General features: G+C 48.2%; 1 protein-coding gene, 1 long non-coding RNA gene and 3 other non-coding genes across 10 annotated transcripts; 4 read left to right on the top strand and 1 right to left on the bottom strand.

Moving 5' to 3' along the window:
- Window positions 1–3,445: 3,445 nt before the first annotated feature.
- On the top strand, window positions 3,446–12,582 carry Trim7 (tripartite motif containing 7). 6 transcript variants are annotated; one of them, XM_063249302.1, is made up of 7 exons: window positions 3,491–4,127; window positions 5,014–5,109; window positions 6,460–6,690; window positions 7,886–7,908; window positions 8,566–8,681; window positions 9,169–9,204; window positions 11,046–12,582. In XM_063249302.1, the coding sequence occupies exons 1-7, from the start codon at window positions 3,651–3,653 to the stop codon at window positions 11,555–11,557; spliced, it is 1,491 nt and encodes a 496-aa protein (XP_063105372.1). In that variant the 5' UTR covers window positions 3,491–3,650; the 3' UTR covers window positions 11,558–12,582. The 6 variants fall into 6 exon arrangements, 5 of the variants coding, with proteins under 5 accessions (XP_063105402.1, XP_063105407.1, XP_063105378.1 ...); XM_063249308.1 differs by lacking the exon at window positions 6,460–6,690 and having other exon boundaries at window positions 3,483–4,127; XM_063249318.1 differs by lacking the exon at window positions 3,491–4,127 and having other exon boundaries at window positions 5,064–5,209.
- LOC134476148 (uncharacterized) lies at window positions 11,983–14,996 on the bottom strand. Its single transcript, XR_010047684.1, has 2 exons — window positions 14,359–14,996; window positions 11,983–13,286 (listed from the first exon to the last, which is right to left on the bottom strand). It is a non-coding gene; the product is annotated as an uncharacterized LOC134476148 (long non-coding RNA).
- Window positions 14,662–14,734, top strand: Trnat-ugu (transfer RNA threonine (anticodon UGU)). Its single transcript has one exon. It is a non-coding gene; the product is annotated as a tRNA-Thr (tRNA).
- Window positions 14,997–17,681: 2,685 nt separating the features above from the next.
- On the top strand, window positions 17,682–17,753 carry Trnap-ugg (transfer RNA proline (anticodon UGG)). The gene has a single exon. It is a non-coding gene; the product is annotated as a tRNA-Pro (tRNA).
- Window positions 17,754–18,008: 255 nt separating this feature from the next.
- Trnav-aac (transfer RNA valine (anticodon AAC)) lies at window positions 18,009–18,081 on the top strand. The gene has a single exon. It is a non-coding gene; the product is annotated as a tRNA-Val (tRNA).
- The last annotated feature ends 562 nt before the right edge of the window (window positions 18,082–18,643 follow it).

The raw sequence follows: 18,643 nt of genomic DNA on the forward strand, positions 1-18,643 counted from the left end.
AGGGAACAACCAGTGCGAACACCATGAGGTCTTTCCGATGTAGTGTAGGAATATGAAGGAGAGCCAGGTAGCTGGGATGGAGTTACCACCAGAAAGAAGAGTGGAAACGGACATACAGATGTGGGAACTGGGGGCAAAGAATGGAGAGGATTCTTAGTTTATTGTAAGGATCATGACTTTTACTTAGTATTATGGGGTCATCAGGCAAGGGAGGGCCTTTTAAACCAAGAAAGTGGAAGCTTTAGCAAAGAAGTAGTGTAGACAGAGGCCCAAGGGGTGAACAAAGGTGGAGGGGGGAAAGGAAACCATAACAAGGCTAAGATGCCATAGGAGGCCAAAGACATGAGAGAAAAGTCAGAATAAAGTGTCTTAGCAGGCTACGAAGAAGGCGTCAAGAGAGAGGGATCATCAGAGGACCAGCGAGCTGAGGTCTGTCTGTACCTTTGGGTGAGGTCATTAAGAAAGGTAGGAGAGAAAGCGTTTGCCCAAAGGACTCCCACAGGAAGGAGGACCAGTGGGTATGAGTGGGGCAATGGAGACTAGCTAGAGGCACAAGAGAGGGCAGCGCCTGAGAGGAAAGGAACACGGCTTCAGAAGTGAGAAAGCTGATTAATTGTATTACTTCAAATATTAAGGAAAAAATGGAAAGATATTCCTTTCTCTTGGATAGGAACAACCAGTACAGTGAAAATGGCCATACTCCCAAAAGTGTTACACAGATTTAATGCAATCACAATCAAAATTCCAAAAGCACATTTCACAGAATTAAAAAACACAACCCTTAGAGGCTGGAGATTTAGCTCAAAGGCTTAAGTTCCTGCCTGGCAAGTGCAAGGTCATGAGTTCAATCCCTGGCACCAAAAAAAAAAAAAAAAAAACCACAAAAACAAAAAAAAAGAGTAAAAAACACAATCCTAAGAGAGACCTAGAATAGCAAAGGCAGTCCTACGCAACTAAGGAAAAGTAGGGAGCATTATAACCCCCAACTTGAAAATATACTATACAAATACTGTGATAAAAACAGTGTGGTACTGGCACACACACAAAAAAAGAGATCCAAGGATCAATGGAACGGATTAGAAGATATGGAAACAACTCCAGACATACTAAACTATTGAGATATGGAAACAACTCCAGACATACTAAACCATTGGGAGCTGTTGAAGCTGGAAATTGACCCCACATGCAGGCTGGAGCACAACTACCCCAAGAACAAAGAGCATCTAGAACAAGCCATGTGAAGAAGCTTCTTCAGCTCAGAGACCACCTAGTCCCAAGGCAATCCAAACAGTGGGTTAATGGGACAACAGGCTGTCATATGACATTAAGTTGCTAAAAGATATAAACACCCTTATAGTGAGGGGGCAGTTTCTTTCTTCCCATCAGGAGGGTAAGGGCTCCACTTGACCCCACTTTAGTCTCAATTTTCTCATCCTTTCATGGTCCTTCACCCTAAGAACCTCAAGAGCCACATAGGTGGCAGCGCTAAACCATTTTATCTTTGACACAGGTGCCAAACACGTTCATTGGAAGAAACATAGCCTCTTTACTAAATGGCACTAGAAAAACTTGGCTCTACACATGCTGAAGATTAAAATGGATCCATATACTTCACCATGTACTGAGCTAAAATCAGAATGGATCAAATATCTAAATATTAAAACAGAAGCATTAAATCTGCTGGAAGGTAGAGTAGGTAGAGAACTCTTGAAGACATTGGTGTAGGAAAACATTTTATGAACAAAACCCCAACTGCACAGGAACTACCATAAAGAATCAATACTGGAATCTTACCCTATTGAGAAGCTTTTGCTCAGCAAAAGAAACCACCAGCAGAGTGAAGATACAAACTGCAGCGCGGGAGAAAATGTTTACCTGTTGCACCTCAGACAGAGGATTACTATTGAGAACGTATAAAGAATTCAAAATAATCATCTTCCCAGATCCAGTCCAAAAACAGGCATCTAAAATGAATACATACTTCTCGGATGAACTTAATTCGAAATGGATCAAAGATCTAAATACTAAAACAGAAACATTAAATCTGCTAGAAGATAGAATAGGTAAAACCCTTGAAGACACTGGTGTAGGCAGAGACTAAGGAGAAAACCGTGATCACACAGGAAGTATCACAGAGAATCAACAACCAAGATCTCATTTTATTAAAAAGCTTTTGCACAGAAGATAAACCACCAGTAGACTGAAGAGGCAATGCACAATGTGTGGGAAAAGTATTTTCCAGCTATTCCTCAGACAAAGGACTACTATCAAGAATATAGAAAGAACCAAAAAAAAAAAAAAAAAATCAGACCTGCCATATTTAAAGACCCAATGTAAAAATGGGCATCTGAGATGAATATACATTTGTCAGGTAAAGAAATAAAAACAACAAATACATATATGAAAAAATGTTTAACATCACTGGTTATTAGATAGATGAAATTAAAACAACACTGAGATTCCATTTCACCTGGAAAGAGTCGCTATCATCAAGAAATCAATAATAAATGCTGGAGGGCTGTGGGGAAAAAGAACACTTCTCCACTGTTGGTGGGAGTATAGACTGGTGCAGTCACTGTGGAAATCATTGTGGAGATTCCTAAAAAATTTAGGATTAGAGGTCCTATTTGATCTAGCTGTTCCCCTTCTGTATATCGTCCCAGAAGAATTAAAACCATTGCACCACAGTGATATATGTGCACCCATGTTTATAGCAGCACAATCTGTAATAGCTAGATCTTAGAAACAACCCAAACACTTATCAACTGAGGAACGGATAAAAAACGATGTGGTATATTTATGCAATGGAGTACTACTCAGACATAAAGAAGGATAAATTGGAGACTTTCATAGGTAAATGAATGCAACTCCAGACCATATTCCTAAGGGAATAAATCAGACTCATGTGTAAACATCCTATTGTCTTCCTAGTGTGAGAAGCTGAAAGGGATAGTAAGATCCACAAGGCATAATAGATACTGTCAAATGAAAGTAACTGTTCAAAAAGAATCTGTGACAGGGGAAAGAAGGAAAGAAAAGAAAAAGCAAAAAAAAAAAAAAATATATATATATATATATATACATATATATGCACACACACACACACACATATATATATACACACAATAAGAGTTATACTACTAATTTCTCTTAGTTCATTGAAAATAAAGGTTTGTGTTAATATTGTTTGGACAATGAAATGCCAATATATTGTACTTTGAGTGACTAAATGAGAGATAACAATACATAGTGTATTTACCATAGTTTCTGTCGTATTATATTGGTTTGAAATTTTGTTTCTTCTCTTTAAAATAAAATAGATTTTAAAAAAGGAGAAACAAACAAAAAAGAACCGCTGTAGGAGGTTCCAGAGGAGCAAACAAGGCCCGGCTTCCGAGTGCGGGTTCAAGGCAGGGCTCCAGGCCCTAAGTTTAGCTCGGCGCAGGGCCAGCGCGAACCGGAGCTCGGGAACCTGACCCCGCGGCCCGGCGCCAGGCCGCTGCCCGGCAGTGCCTGGGCCTTGGCGGTGGTGGGCAGCGGCGCCCAGCGCGGCCTGCGCGCCCACCCGGGCCCGTTCCCCGCTGCCGACCCAGTCGGGCCGGGCGCCCGCGCGGGGTGCAGGGCGCGGCCCCGAGTCCGTCCGGGGCGCCATGGCGGCGGTGGGGCCGCGGGCCGGGCCGGGCGCGGGGGCCGAGGCGCTGGCGCTGGCCGCGGAGCTGCAGGGCGAGGCGACCTGCTCCATCTGCCTGGAGCTCTTCCGCGAGCCGGTGTCCGTGGAGTGCGGCCACAGCTTCTGCCGCGGCTGCATCGCGCGCTGCTGGGAGCCCCCGGGCGCGGCGCCCCGCCCGCTGCCCTGCCCGCAGTGCCGCGAGCCCGCGCGGCCCGGCCAGCTGCGCCCCAACCGGCACCTGGCCGCCGTGGCCGCGCTCCTCCGGCGCTTCAGCCTGCCCGCCGCCGCGCCCGAGCAGCGCGCCCCGCCGCAGGCCGCCCGCTGCCCGCTGCACGGGGAGCCGCTCAAGCTGTACTGCCAGGACGACGGCCGCGCCATCTGCGTGGTGTGCGATCGCGCCCGCGAGCACCGAGTGCATGCGGTGCTGCCGCTGGACGAGGCGGTGCAGGAAGCCAAGGTGAGCGCTGGATCCCCGCGGCGGGGCCCGGGGTCCTGGCTGGGTGCGGCCTTCCTGCCCGCGCTGCTTAGAGGACAGGCAGGCAGGACAGAGGCCAGTGAGCCCTGCCTCCCTTCTCCCCTCCCACACTGCCCAGCACTGGTGCTCAGGCCTGGAGCTATTCCCCTCTCAGTGCTCATTCCCAGCCCCCAAAGCATGATTTTCTGACACCTGTGCTGCTCAGCCTATATGATGACCACAGGGACTTGGCCACTTCCTTCCAGTCTGTCCTCAGCCCCTAAGCCAAGTGTAACAGTATCTCTTCGCCTGAGCAACAGGTCAGAGTCACACTCACAGGTCCACAGTGCCCGCTGTCCTCCCCTTCCCTGCTTCCATTTCATGAGACCCAGGAAGACCACCTTCCCAGCGATCTAGGGGAGAGCTGGGTAGTCCCTGAGTTAAATGGAGTGCCCAGAGATGTCTGGGCTATGCCAAGCGGTGGATTCTGCCCCCTGCCCACTGTTTTCTTGCTAAGGATGACATCACAGAGGTGTGCGAAGACCTCTGGCAAAAGTGTTTCTTTGCTCCTCTGCCCTGCCCCAATCCTTCCAAGGATTTCTATTGGTAGGGAGGACAGACAGAGGACACAAGGGTTGGATTGTGGAGGACCAGTGTTTCAGCCTAGATCTGCTGGCTGATGCTTTTGAGGAAGTGGGACTTTCAGGCCTTTGGATCTCTGGCAGTTGCTTCGTTTCCATAAAATGTATATGTATTCCAAACTCCAGAGATGACTCCTATGCAGCCTCCTCCTGCAGACACAGAGCCTTCCCTTTCTCTGGCTTGGCTCCAAGAAGGGGAGCCCTGTGGGGGACAGGGGTGGTCCAGTCCTCTCCATTTTCACCTGCAGGAGCACTTGGATTCCAAGCTGAAGGTCTTGAAGAAAGATCTGGAGGACTATGAGGTGTTCCGGTCTATGGAAGAAAAGGAGAGCAAGGAGCTACTGGTGAGCTGTGTATGGGACCACGAAGGTGGTAGGGCTACCAACCACCACTGCATCACCATGCCCAGCTTACTTCTCTTGATAAAGTCACTAATGCTGTCAGGTAGGCCCCAGCCCCATCAAACCCTCATTACCTCCAAAGGAAAGTCCCACTTACAAATACCACTAACATGGATTTGTACATTTAGTTTTCCATCATGAATCTTTTGGGGTCATTTCAAACCCAAGAAATTTTGGTAAACATACTTAAGTTTTTTCCATATGAGGCAACATGATGTAGTTTAGCCTCCGGGATCAGATTTTCACTTACTACTGATGCGTACATACCTCTGCCTCTTTCCCCTCACCTGTGAAGTAGGATGAGAAAAGTGTACCCCCCTTCATTGGGGGATGAAGAAAGTTAGGATGAGAAAGTTAATACCTATAAAAGTGCTCTGTGTAGCTGTGTTTGTGCAGTGTCTGGTGATGCAGGTAAAGTAGGGCATGGTGGGAAGTGTGGGGAACCAAAATCTATATCCAGTGTCCTGACCCCAACACCAGGCCCCCTATACTGAGCCATCTATACCCCTACTCCTCCAACCATCTATCTCTTTCTCTTCCTTAAAGTTTTTAGGGGAAAGCAACTTTGACAATTGAGCTTGTCCTGGTGGGACAAAATTCTTCTCATTGTCATTGACCATGAGAGGCCATGTGAATTATCAGGAAGAGTGCCACATATTTGTCCATGTGAAAAAATCAGGCAATCTGGAGAGGAGTGTTTATCTAGAAACATAGGGAAAATTTCTGAGTATTATGCCAACATAAAGAACAGAATATCCAGCTTCACACAGCATATTCTCAGTTAGGTATCCTGGGTGGTCTGTTACCTCTGGCTGCTTGTATCATGTTTTAATTCCTTAATTCTTGCTTCTTCCAAGTTTTGTATTTTGAAAATGCATTATCACTATAATTGCTAAATGTGCCATTTAAAAAGAAGTAAACTGAATAGTGACATTTAAGGGTAACAAAATAACTGTTTTGGAAAAGACAAGAAGCAGTTTAAGTTTAATGCCCCAGGAGACACTAATTTATCCCCCTTATTTTTCAGATCAGACAATTACAACTTGAGGTAGTTTCAGGGGGAGTTTAAAGTTGCTCTAGTTTAGGTGGTACAGCTCAAGCCCAAAGACACACCCACCACAACCACAGCAGAGGAGGGCAAGGCACGAAGGCATGGATGAGCTGCTAGTCCCTGAGGCAGTAAGGGGGATGGAAGCCTGTCCTGTGGAATAACTCAGAGGCTCCTATCCAAATTGCACGTCTCGATGCCCAGTTCCCCTCATCTCTCCAACTTCTCTTCCTCCCGGGGGGCAGAAGCAGATGGCAGCAGAGAGAGAGAAGGTGGGGGCAGAGTTCCAGGCACTGCGGGCCTTTCTAGTGGAGCAGGAGGGTCGGCTTCTGGGCCGCCTGGAGGAGCTGTCACGGGAAGTGACCAAGAAGCAAAATGAGAATCTGGCCCAACTGGGAGGCCAGATCACTCAGCTCTCCAAACTCAGCAGCCAGATCCAGGAGACAGCTCAAAAGCCTGACCTTGACTTCCTCCAGGTGAGTCTAGCTCAAGGTTTTGACTGAGCCATTTATCCCCAAGTATTATTTATTCTAAAGCACCAGGAATGGCAGCTAGCAAATGGTGAGGATCCTGAGAGTTAGTACAGTTATATTATCTGGAGCTAAAGAGTAGCAGAGAGCAGTGCCCTGATTTTCCTGGAGCTGGAAGTCAAAAGGGATGTGAAAACTCTCTTTCATTCTTATGAATATGGTGGTACTAGGGATCAAACCTAGGGCCTTGTGCTTGCTAAGCAAGCGCTATGCCACTAAGCTACTTTTGCAGCCTCTTAAAACTTCCTTGGCCCTGAGCCACAGTAATATATCTTACATTGCATTCCATACATGTATACTTGAGATGAAAGCCTCAGAAAATATTACTGTTGTGGTCTGTAATATTCTTTGATGATTTTAAATTCTAACTTTTAAAAAAGAGTTATAACCCATAAACCACAACTCTGTCAAGATCACTTTGAGGCCGGGGGTTTAGTTCAGTGGCATATGTGCCTGCTTGGTAAACTCGAGGTCATGAGTTCAATCTCGGGACCAAAAACAAACAAACAACAACAACAAAAACCAGTCACTTAGCTGGGAGTGGTGACATACACATGCAAGCCTAGAAATTGGGCGGTACAGTGTGGGGGGTGGGGAATAGGGCTTTAAGGCAGAATGGTGGAGAGAGTTTGAGGCTAGGTAGGGTAATTTAGCAAGACCTTGTCTCAAAATAAAGAATAAAAAGGACTAGGGTATAACTCAATGGTACAGTTCTTGCCTAGCATGTGCAAAGTACCAAATTCAGTCTTCAGTACTGGGAGTAAAACAAACATTAGTCAAAGTGACCTATCATTGCATAAGATCTGTGACCTATTTCAGGTTTCAAGAGCAGAGACAAACACTGGGTACCACCAGATTCTTTATGGTGGGTTTGGGGGAAACTTACGCAATTGAGATTCTGTAACAAATAAAAATTTCTCAGAGGTGTAGTAAGCATTTGCGGGATTACCCAGCAGCCAGCAGTGTTGAAATCTATTGTCCCTTGATAGGCTCATCGTGCAGGTGGTGGGAGCTGTATATTTGCTTATTGCTCACTTATTGCTTATTTTCATGAAGACAGGGGAAGGGGCAAGTTTTCTTTTCTCAGAGATGAATGAAAGTCCCTGATGCTGACTTGGCTTTCTTACATTCTTCCTTCCAGGAATTCAAGAGCGCACTAAGCAAGTGAGTAAAACTGAGTTCTGTGGGTCTTTCAACCCTTGCTCTTCTTTTCTACTGCTCTCTCCTGTATCCCCTCCTCTGTATCTCACCTCCTGATCCTCTAACCCCCCAGAAGGTACCCCATCTGGGTACCTTCTAAGGCAAATGCCCACTTACCTGGCTGTGGGTATTTCCAGAACAAGGTCTGACTTTCCCTGTCCTTTTCATCACTTTCTGTGTTAGTTATGTATGTCCTCACTGTCGGTGTTCTTAGCTTTACGTATGGAGACAGAATAACTTAAGATAATCCATTTAAAGGAAGGAAAGGTATATTTGGGCTCATGGTTCAGAGTTTTCGCTCCATGGTTGCTTGGCCTTATTGTTTTTGAACTGGTGGCCAGGTAACATTGTGAAAGTGTGTGGTGGAGGAAGTGGCTGGGAAACAAAAAAGAAAAGAGGAACTAGAGCCTTAATATTCCCTTCAAGGACATGCTTGCCAGTGACCTCACTTCTTCCCTACCTCCTAAAGGTTCCACCATAGCACTACGGGCTGGCAGCCAAGCCTTTAACACATGGGCCTTTGGGGGAAACTTACGCAAACCATAGCACTGTTGCAATTCTCATAGCCCACTGGTAGGGAAATAGTATTCTTGTACCTTTCTGAGGGTCTGTGTCCTGCAGGTGCAGCAATGTGCCTGCCCCCAAGCCAACCACAGTCTCCTCTGAGATGAAGAATAAAGTCTGGAATATTTCTCTCAAAACCTTCATCTTAAAAGGGCTTCTGAAGAAGTTCAAAGGTAAAGGCCCAAGTATGGGCTAGTTCCTGTGTGATAGTGATAGTTCCTGGAAGTTCAAGGGTCTTGGGGGTGTGCCTTCCCAGAGCCTGTGTGAAGAAACAGGAGCTAGGGGATGCCAAGGTCATTTTGGTGTAGAAAGGTAGAAGTAGCAAATATGTTTGTAGGTTCCCCTGGGCATGCAGCTTTCCATGGGGTTATACAGGGTGGGTGGGTATTGGGTATATGAGTTGAGGAGGAAAAACCCAGTTTAGAATAGATCTGGGCAAAGAGAGAGAGGTGGGAAGAGGGGGAGATAAACTACTCAGGAGTTTGTCCCCTGTCCACTCCCTGCCCTGTGGTAGGCCCTGTGCCTCCACACCAACCTTGGGCCTCAGAGTACCTGGGGAATAAATAGTCAGATGGGCTATCAATGTTGAAGGAGTGGGTGTTCCTGCCAGACCATCTCCCATGTTGTTCATACATACTCTGCCTTCTTTTTCCTCTTCAGAAGATCTTCAAGGGGAGATGGAGAAAGAGGAGAAAGGTATGGATGGTGGTTGATAATGAGTGCAGTAGAGAACTCACCCCCTGCTGTGGACTGTCTCTGGGCTTTGCTTACTGTTGGTTGCTTCTGCCAACCTGCCTCAATGGCTTTCCTTCTCTAGGCCTTTCCTGGTCCTCGCCTTGACAGCTCTGACACTCTCAGGGGTTAGTGATATCCACTGATCTCAGAGCTGTGGGTTGATCAAGAGTTGTCTTGGTTACTTTTCTCTCACTGCTGAGACAAAATACCTGACACCCAAGTTAAGGAAGGAAAGGTTTATTTAGCTCATAGTTCCTGGAGGTTTCAGTCCATAATCAGCTGGCTCCAAAGCAAAGAGCAACAGTTCATGGCAGTGGAAAAGAGCACAAGCAACAAGAGCAAAAGAACATGGAGAGAACACTGTGGCCCCTATAGTGTATGTAGGCCACACCCACTTGGGCCATGGGTTATTCAGAAACTCTAGAAGCCCACCTCTCTGACTGCATAAGGCTTTGGGTGGACATCCAGACTTAAACCATAACAGGAGTGTGGGGGATTTTGTGGCCTTGGGTTACTTAGCTTAGGGAAGGCCTGTCCATCACCTAGATGAACCTTTCTCCTCTGTCTCCACATGAAGACAGGTGGAAACCTCTCCTGAGTAGGGGGGACATGTGCAGGGGGATAGGGGAAGCAGGCCAGATGGTAATCAGGAAGATGGATATTACTGCTGAGTGCTGGAGTGTGTGGTATCTAACACCAAGGGTGAGATGGAGAGGCTTGTAGTACATATGGGTTAAGATCTGACCTAATTTAGCTGAAACCGAGTTTCTCCTCTGCTCCACACCCTGTGATGACCACTTTCCATTAATTCAGTAAACCTCATTGTCCTCATGATGGCCTTCAACGCCCCAGAGTGTCTGGGTTCCCTGCACGCACTCCTCCAGCTCACTCTGCAACCACTCACTCTGCTTACTGCTGCCAGAAGGAATCAAGCATGCATCCAGGGTCCTTCCACCACATTCTACCCCTCAACCTGGAGTACACTTCCCTAAACAGCTGCCTGAGTGAATTTCCCATCTCCTTTTGACTTTGTTGAAACACACCTTTCTAGTGAGACTTCTCTTGGGCGTGGTTGAAATAAATCTTCTCTTCTGATCCTTCTTATCTCCTGTTTATCATTAATTGCCTCTCTCTCTCAGCTAGAGAAGTAGTGTCAAGAGAGTAGAGATACTCAAGTGTTTTATTCTCTGTTATATATCCAATGCCCAGTACAGTGCCTGGAAAATAGTCTTGCTTACAAGGGTACATATTTTAACTTTTTATGATGGAGACTTTGAAATATACTCAACAGACTGTATCAAATGTATAGTTATCATATATAGCAACTATCAATTGTGGGTAGTATTTTTCAGACATTGTGCCTACTTATTCCCACTGAATTATTTTAAAGCAAATCACAGATATTTCCATACAAATCTGAGTATGTTATCTCTAAAGAGGTAAGACCTTTACAAAATATAGCCACAAAACCATCATCATACCTAGAAAATGATTCTAATATCGTGTTAAGATTTTCCCAGTTATCTTTGCAATTGGATGTATTGATCTGCTTATATTAGGGTTCAAATCCAACTCTCACATTGCATTTGTTTGACTTCAGAAAGCACTTGTTGAGTGGGAGTGTGAGGCAATAAAATACCTGTAAGGCAGAGGGTGGAGGGTCAATTGGTCCTCTGCATTAGAAAGATTCTTCGGGGAAGGGAAGGCAGGTTTTCAAAGAAGGGAGGGGTTGTGGCTCTGTGAGAAGAGGGTCTGTGGAAAGAACCTGTATGAGAATGTCTCTCTTTTGTTCCCCTCTACAGTGGAGCTCACTTTGGACCCCAATACGGCCAACCCTCGCCTCATCCTCTCTTTGGATCTTAAGAGTGTGCGACTTGGACAGCGGGCTCAGGACCTGCCCAGTCACCCTCACCGCTTTGACACCAACACTCGTGTCCTGGCATCTTGTGGTTTCTCTTCTGGACGTCACCACTGGGAAGTGGAAGTGGGCTCCAAGGATGGCTGGGCCTTTGGTGTGGCCCGTGAGAGTGTGCGCCGCAAGGGTCTCACACCCTTCACCCCAGAGGAAGGTGTCTGGGCACTGCAGCTAAACAATGGGCAGTACTGGGCTGTCACCAGCCCTGAGCGGACACCCCTCAGCTGTGGCCATTTGTCTCGCGTGCGAGTGGCCCTGGACTTGGAGGTGGGGGCAGTGTCCTTCTATGCTGTAGAGGACATGCGCCACCTCTATACTTTCCGAGTCAACTTCCAGGAGCGCGTGTTCCCCCTTTTCTCAGTCTGCTCCACTGGCACCTACTTGCGAATCTGGCCTTGAGGCAGGATAAGCTTCCAGGCCAAGGGTCAGTTGTGTGTGAACTCCTCTCCTCTCAACCGTCTAATCTCACTCTTGGCCTGCCCTCCGCACTCCTGCTCCAGGCTGCCCTACAGAGCACAACATGGGAAGCATGAAGAACTGATGGACTGTGATCCATGGAGCAGGGAAAGAGATGCCTTGGACCTCTGGGACCTGTACCTGCCCTATTCCTGGGCACGTAAATGTGGCCTTAATTGTGAGGGTATGAATTGTAGGCATGTGGGTGCTTCCTATTACATGAAACTTCTACTCTGATTGAGACAGGCTCTGGTTCCAAGGAACAGTGCCACACTGTGGTCCTGATACAGGGCCAGGTTTGACCCTGGGCCAGCCATGTTTGTTATCAATTTGTTTCCTTGCCACCTCTGCCTTGAGAGGTCATGAGATTTCTGGCTGTAGCTGACTTATACCTGACTACCTACTTAGGAACGCATACTATCCTCCCAGCTTGGGAGTTCAGTCTGGTTAGAACTAGGAGGCCCTTGAGGGGAAAGGTGAGGACAAAGCTTATGGGCATTACTACTGTCCAACACGCCTCAACCTGATGATGCAGAGGGACTGTGCATTCCTGACCACAGTACAACAGACATGTGTTATCACAGATACCTGACCTATTTTCCAGTATCAGAAGACAGTCTCCTTTGAGTGAGGAAATCAAAGCTTCTAGAATTTTGAAACACATGTCAGCACAGATAATTTTACACATGCAACTCATACTGGCACAGAAATGCACAGACCGTACACATGCTCCCAACAGCCTTTTTGGAACTTGCTGAACACATGCTAACAGTAGTTTCCTGTTGCCAAGGCCTGCTCAGCCTGTGTCCAGGAGGGTGTTCAGAGGGCCGACTTCATTCTCCTGGCAGATGTTTCCCAGCTTCTGGATGCCTGGGCTTTTGGAAGGGTGATAGCGTGTTGTACCCAGCTTGCTGCTCCCTGGAAAGGGACACCAGGAGATGGAAATACAGATTGTGAACTCATCTTTATAGATGGCTTGACTCTTGTCATCTCCTCTGGTCTGGTTACAAAAGGACAAGCTGAGCAAGGGTTTCTACTAATAATGACTGAGCATCTGCTCTGTGTTCATATATATGAGATACATATGCTTGTTTTGTGTGTGTGTGTACTGAGGATCAAACTCACAACCTCAGGCTTGCCAGGCAGGTGCTCATGCCACTGAGCTAAATCCCCTGCCCCAAGGTGCATATATTTATACCTGACATTTGGAGTGAGGGACATGTGGATTTTAGACAGGGCATTTATGAGTAGGTACATAGGGTATAGGTGATGCAAATAGCTCTAAGTCAACCCGTCATATGCTACTGTTGATTTTTTGTTAAGTATTTGCCAAATGTATTAGTTACTTTCCCATCACTAAAACAAAATACTTGACAACCACAATTTAAAGGACAGGTTTATTTCGGCTCAATGTCAATGGCTTCTGTCCCTATTTGGCTGGCTCCAACGCAGGCACTATGTGGTGAAAGTGCCCAAAGAAGAAAAACTGCTCAGGTCATGGTATCCATGAAGCAGAGAGAAGGGAGGTGCAAAGGACAGGAGTTCATCCTTCTAGGTTCTGCTGCTAGGTCCCACATCCAGCCAGCTCCCACCTACTGCCTGGATATTCCACCATGAATCCACTGATGAATACAGCACCTCATGATCCAACCACTTTCCAGAAACTCGACCTCTGAAGAGATGAGACTTTTGGGAGATTTTTTTTTTTTTTTTTTTTTTTTTTTGAGTCAGGGTCTGGCTAGGTAGTTCAGGCTGGCCTGCCACAGCTTCCCAAGTGCTGGGATTACTGGCCTGCACCACCACATCTGGCACTGGGAAACCTTTTAGATTGACACTATAACATCTGGGTACACCTATAATCCTGGCATTTGGGAGGCTGAGGCACAATTCCTTTGTGGCACTTAACAACAAACTGTGCTAAGTATCACAGGACATTACAGGTCATAAAGGCCTGCAAGTCTGGCAGAGGTGCCAATATACACCTGATAGACCAAGAATGGGGACTGTGGCAGTAGCTGTCTACCATCCATTTTCAGCTTTTGTGTTTGTGAAGGTGGCTAAGAATTGTAACCCCAGTTATCAATACAGTTACAGAGAGGGAAAGTGATGTTCTTTCTTGTACACAAGAACAACTAGGGCACAGAGCCTGGGCGATACATGGCTAGTGTGAGAAACCATGCATTTCCCCCTCCCACCCCTCGGGCAGCATAACGCTGAGAACCATCGCTGGCCTGACAGGTCCTGTGTGCCCCACCCATTAATACCAGATCGAGGAGAACCCAGAACTGCCACCCAGTCCTCAGAGGTTCCTAGGCATTCAGATTAAAGGGCACTCTGGCCTGGCCACCCAGTGACTCAAGTCGCCTGGGCTTTTAGATCTGTGATCCAGGCCAAGATCTGTGATCCTCGGCTACCCTAGCAGGTTCCTCCAGCATTTTTACTTCTTGTGCTCTGATGCCCCACTTGTTTCCTTGTCCGCTATCTGGCGGGCCCCCGGGGAGCGCCGATGGCCCAGCTCTCAGAGGGCCAACATGTGCACTAAGAAGTGTCCTTCCTAATTGCCCCACATTTCAGGCAGGTTCTAGGAGACTTTGGACCTTGACTCTGACCTTGGGCGAGCAGCTCCGAACATCTCGACCTTTTGATTCCCCTAGCACTTTCTCTCAGGCAGGTCCCGTCACCGCCACCCGCTCTGGCCCAGATTTCCTACAGGACAGGTCTTTCGATGACCTCCCTTGTCCTACCTGTAGCTGTGCGGTCTGGACTCCTCTTCTGGTGCACAAGAAAGCGGTTACTGCGCCTTTCGCTTCAACCCTGCCTCGCTCGCCCGAGGCTCAGGTCTGTCCTCAGTTGAGCGAGGCTCTTTTCCCAGGCTCCGCCAGGCCGCGCCGCAGACCTTTCCTACGCCTAGCCGGCAGTCTCTGCCCGCCTGCTCTCTGCGAGGGCCAGCTCAGCCGCACTGACGGTTGCCAGTTAATCCCGAGAGCTGCGGCTGCGCCGTGACAACAGTAACAACTACCCCTGTGGCAGCAACAGTCAGCGTGTCGGGCTCCATAGCTCAGGGGTTAGAGCACTGGTCTTGTAAACCAGGGGTCGCGAGTTCAAATCTCGCTGGGGCCTTGTCGCTTTTTGCCTTTCCCCAAATCTCGACCGCGCTTTGAGCTACCTCCTTACGTCTCTTTCTTTATGTTTTCCTTCCACCGCCTCCAGGTAAAGGTTGGTCCTCGCCTGGGACCCGCGCGGGGCCGGTGCGGTGCCATCACAGCACCCGCGCCCCTGCAGAACCTTCTGCAGGTAAAAACAAAACCTAAACCAAACCAAAACAACAGCAAGAAAGCGCAAGCGGAAATCCTGACACCCCGGCCCAAAACCACGACCTCAGTTCGCCCGGATCTCCTCACCGGGCGAAGCGGGAGGAATCCTCCGCGCGGGGCGAGCTCCTCTCCTCCCCGCGCGGTCCCGCCGGACTCAGCAGTCGGCGCTGCGCGTGGCGGGGTTCAGCGCGGCGTGAGCCTCCGCTCCCCGGGCCGGGTCCCCCGAGGCCGGGAACACTCTAGTCGTCGGAACGGCCGCCCCTCAAGTCTCTGCCACGCAGAGCCTGTCCCGCAGGGGATGACCTACCATGGAGCCCGAGTCGCGGGGCCGCCGTGTGCAGCGCTACGCGTGCGTGTGTCGGACAGACAGGGACAGGGACGCGCGGGCAGGTAGGTGGTGGTGCCCCTAGAAAAGCTGCATTAATGAATGAAGTGCAGGCCTTGCATTCTGGGGGCCCAAGGCTCCAAAGGCTGTCCGGTGAGGCTTAAGGGGCGGAAAGAGTAGCTGATGTGCATCGCTAGTGAGATAGACAGGGCACTGGTCCTTAAAAGTTAACCTACGCAAAGTAAAAATCAGGGCTTAAGTGTGTTCACAAACAAAAGACCCTAATAATTACCTTAAGTAAACTTGAGGCCTAATGGAATACAAAGACAAAGAACAGATTCCTAAACAAATGGAATACGCCTGGAGGAAGTGAAATGCAAACAAAGCAGCTTGGTGGGGGCCGTCTAAGCAACCAGGGACACTCTTGTACTTTGTCAAGGTCGCTTACATCAAAAACTGTAAAAGGCCAATGGACTTAAACATCTACATTGACCCCTCCTGGACAAGCAGGGAGCTTTTCATTTTATTCTTTCTAAAAAACACGTATACTGCTTACTGTTTTGTGGGCTTCAAACTTCTTTACTCTCAAAGTCCCGGATCCCAGCCTACGAGGGAACTGGTCACAGCTTCACTTGGGACATTCACTGGTGGGAAGAGAGGAGGGCTAAGAACCGGCCTGCAGGGACTCAGTGGGCGGAGAGCTGGACTTCAAAGAGCCAGAGAGGAGGAGCAAATGCAGAGGGTAGCACAGAGGGGCTGACCAAGCTCTACAAAAGTGGGAAGAGAAAAATAGCATGTTTTCCTCAGAACAGGTTAACCAGCATCAGTCTCCAGGGTCTCACTATGGAGTTTAGGCCGGCCTTGAGCTCGATTTGTAGTCCAGGCTGGTCTCAAACTCTCAACAATTCTGCTGCCTCAGCCTCTCAAGTGTTGAGATGCAGGTGTGAGCCACTCTGCAGGGCTTTTTTATTTATTTGAAGGCAGGGTCTCCCTAAATTGCCCAGGCTGGCTCAAAACTTGCAACCCTTCTGCTTCAGCCTCCCAGAGCGCTGGAAGTGTAATTACAGGTGAGCACCACTATACTTGGCAGTAACTACATATACGTACAGGATACAATGTAATGACTCAAAAATGTGTTGTATTAGTCACTTTTCCGTGCTGGAACAAAATACCTGGTTCCACAATTTTAAAAAGGTAAAAGTTTAATTTGGGTCACAATTTTAGCGCATCAAGTCCACGGCACTTGGCGCCAAGGAAAAAAAGCATGGTGGAAGGGTCCAGTGGTGCGAAGCTGCTCAACACACTGCAGCCAGGGAGAAGAGAGAGAGAGAGAGTCAGAGGCAGGGGCAGAAAACTGCCCTTCTAGTCATACCGCAGTGACCTACCCCTCAAACCCGGCCCCTCTCTGAATGGACACTTTGGGAGAACATTTAGTTCCAGACATTTTAGTTCCATAGTGGTTTTGATTTGCATTTCCCTGATGATATTTGTCGCTTGTTATTTTGCTTCTTTTTAATTGGATTTTTTTCCCAGTAAGATGTTTGAGTTTCTTATATATTCTGGGTATTAATCCACTGTCAGATGCAATTTGAAGATAGTTTCTTATTCTGTAATGGCAGCCTCTATCTTTTCTGTGCAGAAGCTTCTTGGTTTGATGTAATCGGTGAGTTTATTTTTATTTTTGTTTCTTGTGCTTCTGAAGTCCTTGGCCAGACCAATGTCACAAAGCATTTCCCCCATGCTTTCTTGTAGTAGTTTCATAATTTCAGGCATTACATTTAAATCTTGAATTCCTTGGGACTTGATTTTTGTGACCAGTGAGACAGCAGTCTAGACTCATTCTTTTGCATGTGCTATCCAGTTTGCTTTTCACTTCTATTGTCGTTTCTCAACTGTTCTCGGCTCCTTCTGCTGCCACCAGTTTGTTGTAAAAGTGATCCACACAGATTTGTAACGGCCAGAGGAAATTTGTGCTAGCGACACAAAAATAAACCGACGACCCACCTTGGAGTGAATTATTGCGAACCTAATGCATTATTATCTTGTAGCACCACATACTGCAGGGCAGAGAAAGCTTTCGGCGGCTCCAGATCCCAAACCTGGGCTCCTGCCTGCAACTTTACGCTTTTTGAACATTTTGCAAGTATGTGTTGCTTGTTGTATTTTCACAAAACTCCACGAACTACCCTCCAGCCGGACCAGAGGGCCCACGGCTCCGATCCCACCCTCTGTGCTGGCCCCTTCCGTCCTCGGGAGAGCGGGAGACCCAAGGGCGCGAAATGCTCAGGGTCCTAAGGGGGCAGGAGGGTGCGCGACCACTTCAAGTCGGAGGGAGCGCTAAACAGCCGGAGGCAAAGCCAGTGCGCTCGGCGATTGAGCGATCCATCGTGAATCAGATCAGAGATAAACAAGACTCTATGAGCCAGTTGGCTCGTTGGTCTAGGGGTATGATTCTCGCTTTGGGTGCGAGAGGTCCCGGGTTCAAATCCCGGACGAGCCCGTTCTATTTTTACTCTTAAATATCTCATGTTTCTTTGACAGTTTTGACCTGAGTAATGACGAAGGTAGTTCAGGAGTGGAGATAGAAGAGAAGAAAAAGCTTACTTCGCGTTCCCCGTAAGAGACCGAGCAACAGAGCTGCAAGCCGCGAAGTCTATGCTGTGGGTACAGCACGTCCACCTCCAGCCCGCAACTATGCGACTGTGTCAGTCGCGCGTCACATTCAAATACATAAAGGAGCAATCCCTGGGACAGGGTTTCCGTAGTGTAGTGGTTATCACGTTCGCCTAACACGCGAAAGGTCCCCGGTTCGAAACCGGGCGGAAACAACAGTGTGGGGCTTGCACCTTTTTACGTCATCTCCCCTCCTCAGAAGCGTTGGTACGTTTACCGTGCACACCGGTGTGCACCGCTCCCAGACACATTCACTGTGCACCGTCCGCTGGGCGCAGTCAGCACGGAACCACCGTTGTCTTCCCAAATCCAAAAGTGAAAGTATAGCCATCTGCTCTGGGAACCGGCGCGCTTCAGTCGCTTTCCTTCGGTGCACACAGGCGAGCGGCCGGGAGCGGGCTGAACTGCTGCAATCTCCGCACTCAGGAGGCTGAGGCGGGAAGATCGCCAGGAGTTAGAGGCCCGTCCGCCGACTCTATGCAAGGGAGCTCAGCCTATGGGCTGCACTGTTTTATCATTTAGAAAAGGAGGGAAAGCCTACCCCTCCCATTGACTTGTTTTAATGCGTGGCTTTCTTTGATCAGTGACCCCAATCCTCACCGTGTAGTGACCGCCTTGATCGCTGTCTCCCAGGCTTTTGCTCTACATTGCCTTTGTTCCCACCTTTGAGCAAGTTTTCCAGTTTGAAGTATCCAAATTTTGTCAAAACACGCTTGG

Source organism: Cavia porcellus, unplaced genomic scaffold (genome assembly GCF_034190915.1).
Source record: "Cavia porcellus strain 051 isolate PalLab524CR breed Dunkin Hartley unplaced genomic scaffold, mCavPor4.1 scaffold_1, whole genome shotgun sequence".
NCBI lineage: Eukaryota > Metazoa > Chordata > Mammalia > Rodentia > Caviidae > Cavia > Cavia porcellus.

Coding starts and splice junctions, on each gene's coding strand:
- Trim7 (XM_063249302.1), top strand. CDS start 3,651: ATGGCGGCGGTGGGGCCGCGGGCCGGGCCGGGCGCGGGGGCCGAGGCG. Junction 4,128..5,013: donor AGGCGGTGCAGGAAGCCAAG/GTGAGCGCTGGA, acceptor TTTCACCTGCAG/GAGCACTTGGATTCCAAGCT. Junction 7,909..8,565: donor TTCAAGAGCGCACTAAGCAA/GTGAGTAAAACT, acceptor TGTGTCCTGCAG/GTGCAGCAATGTGCCTGCCC.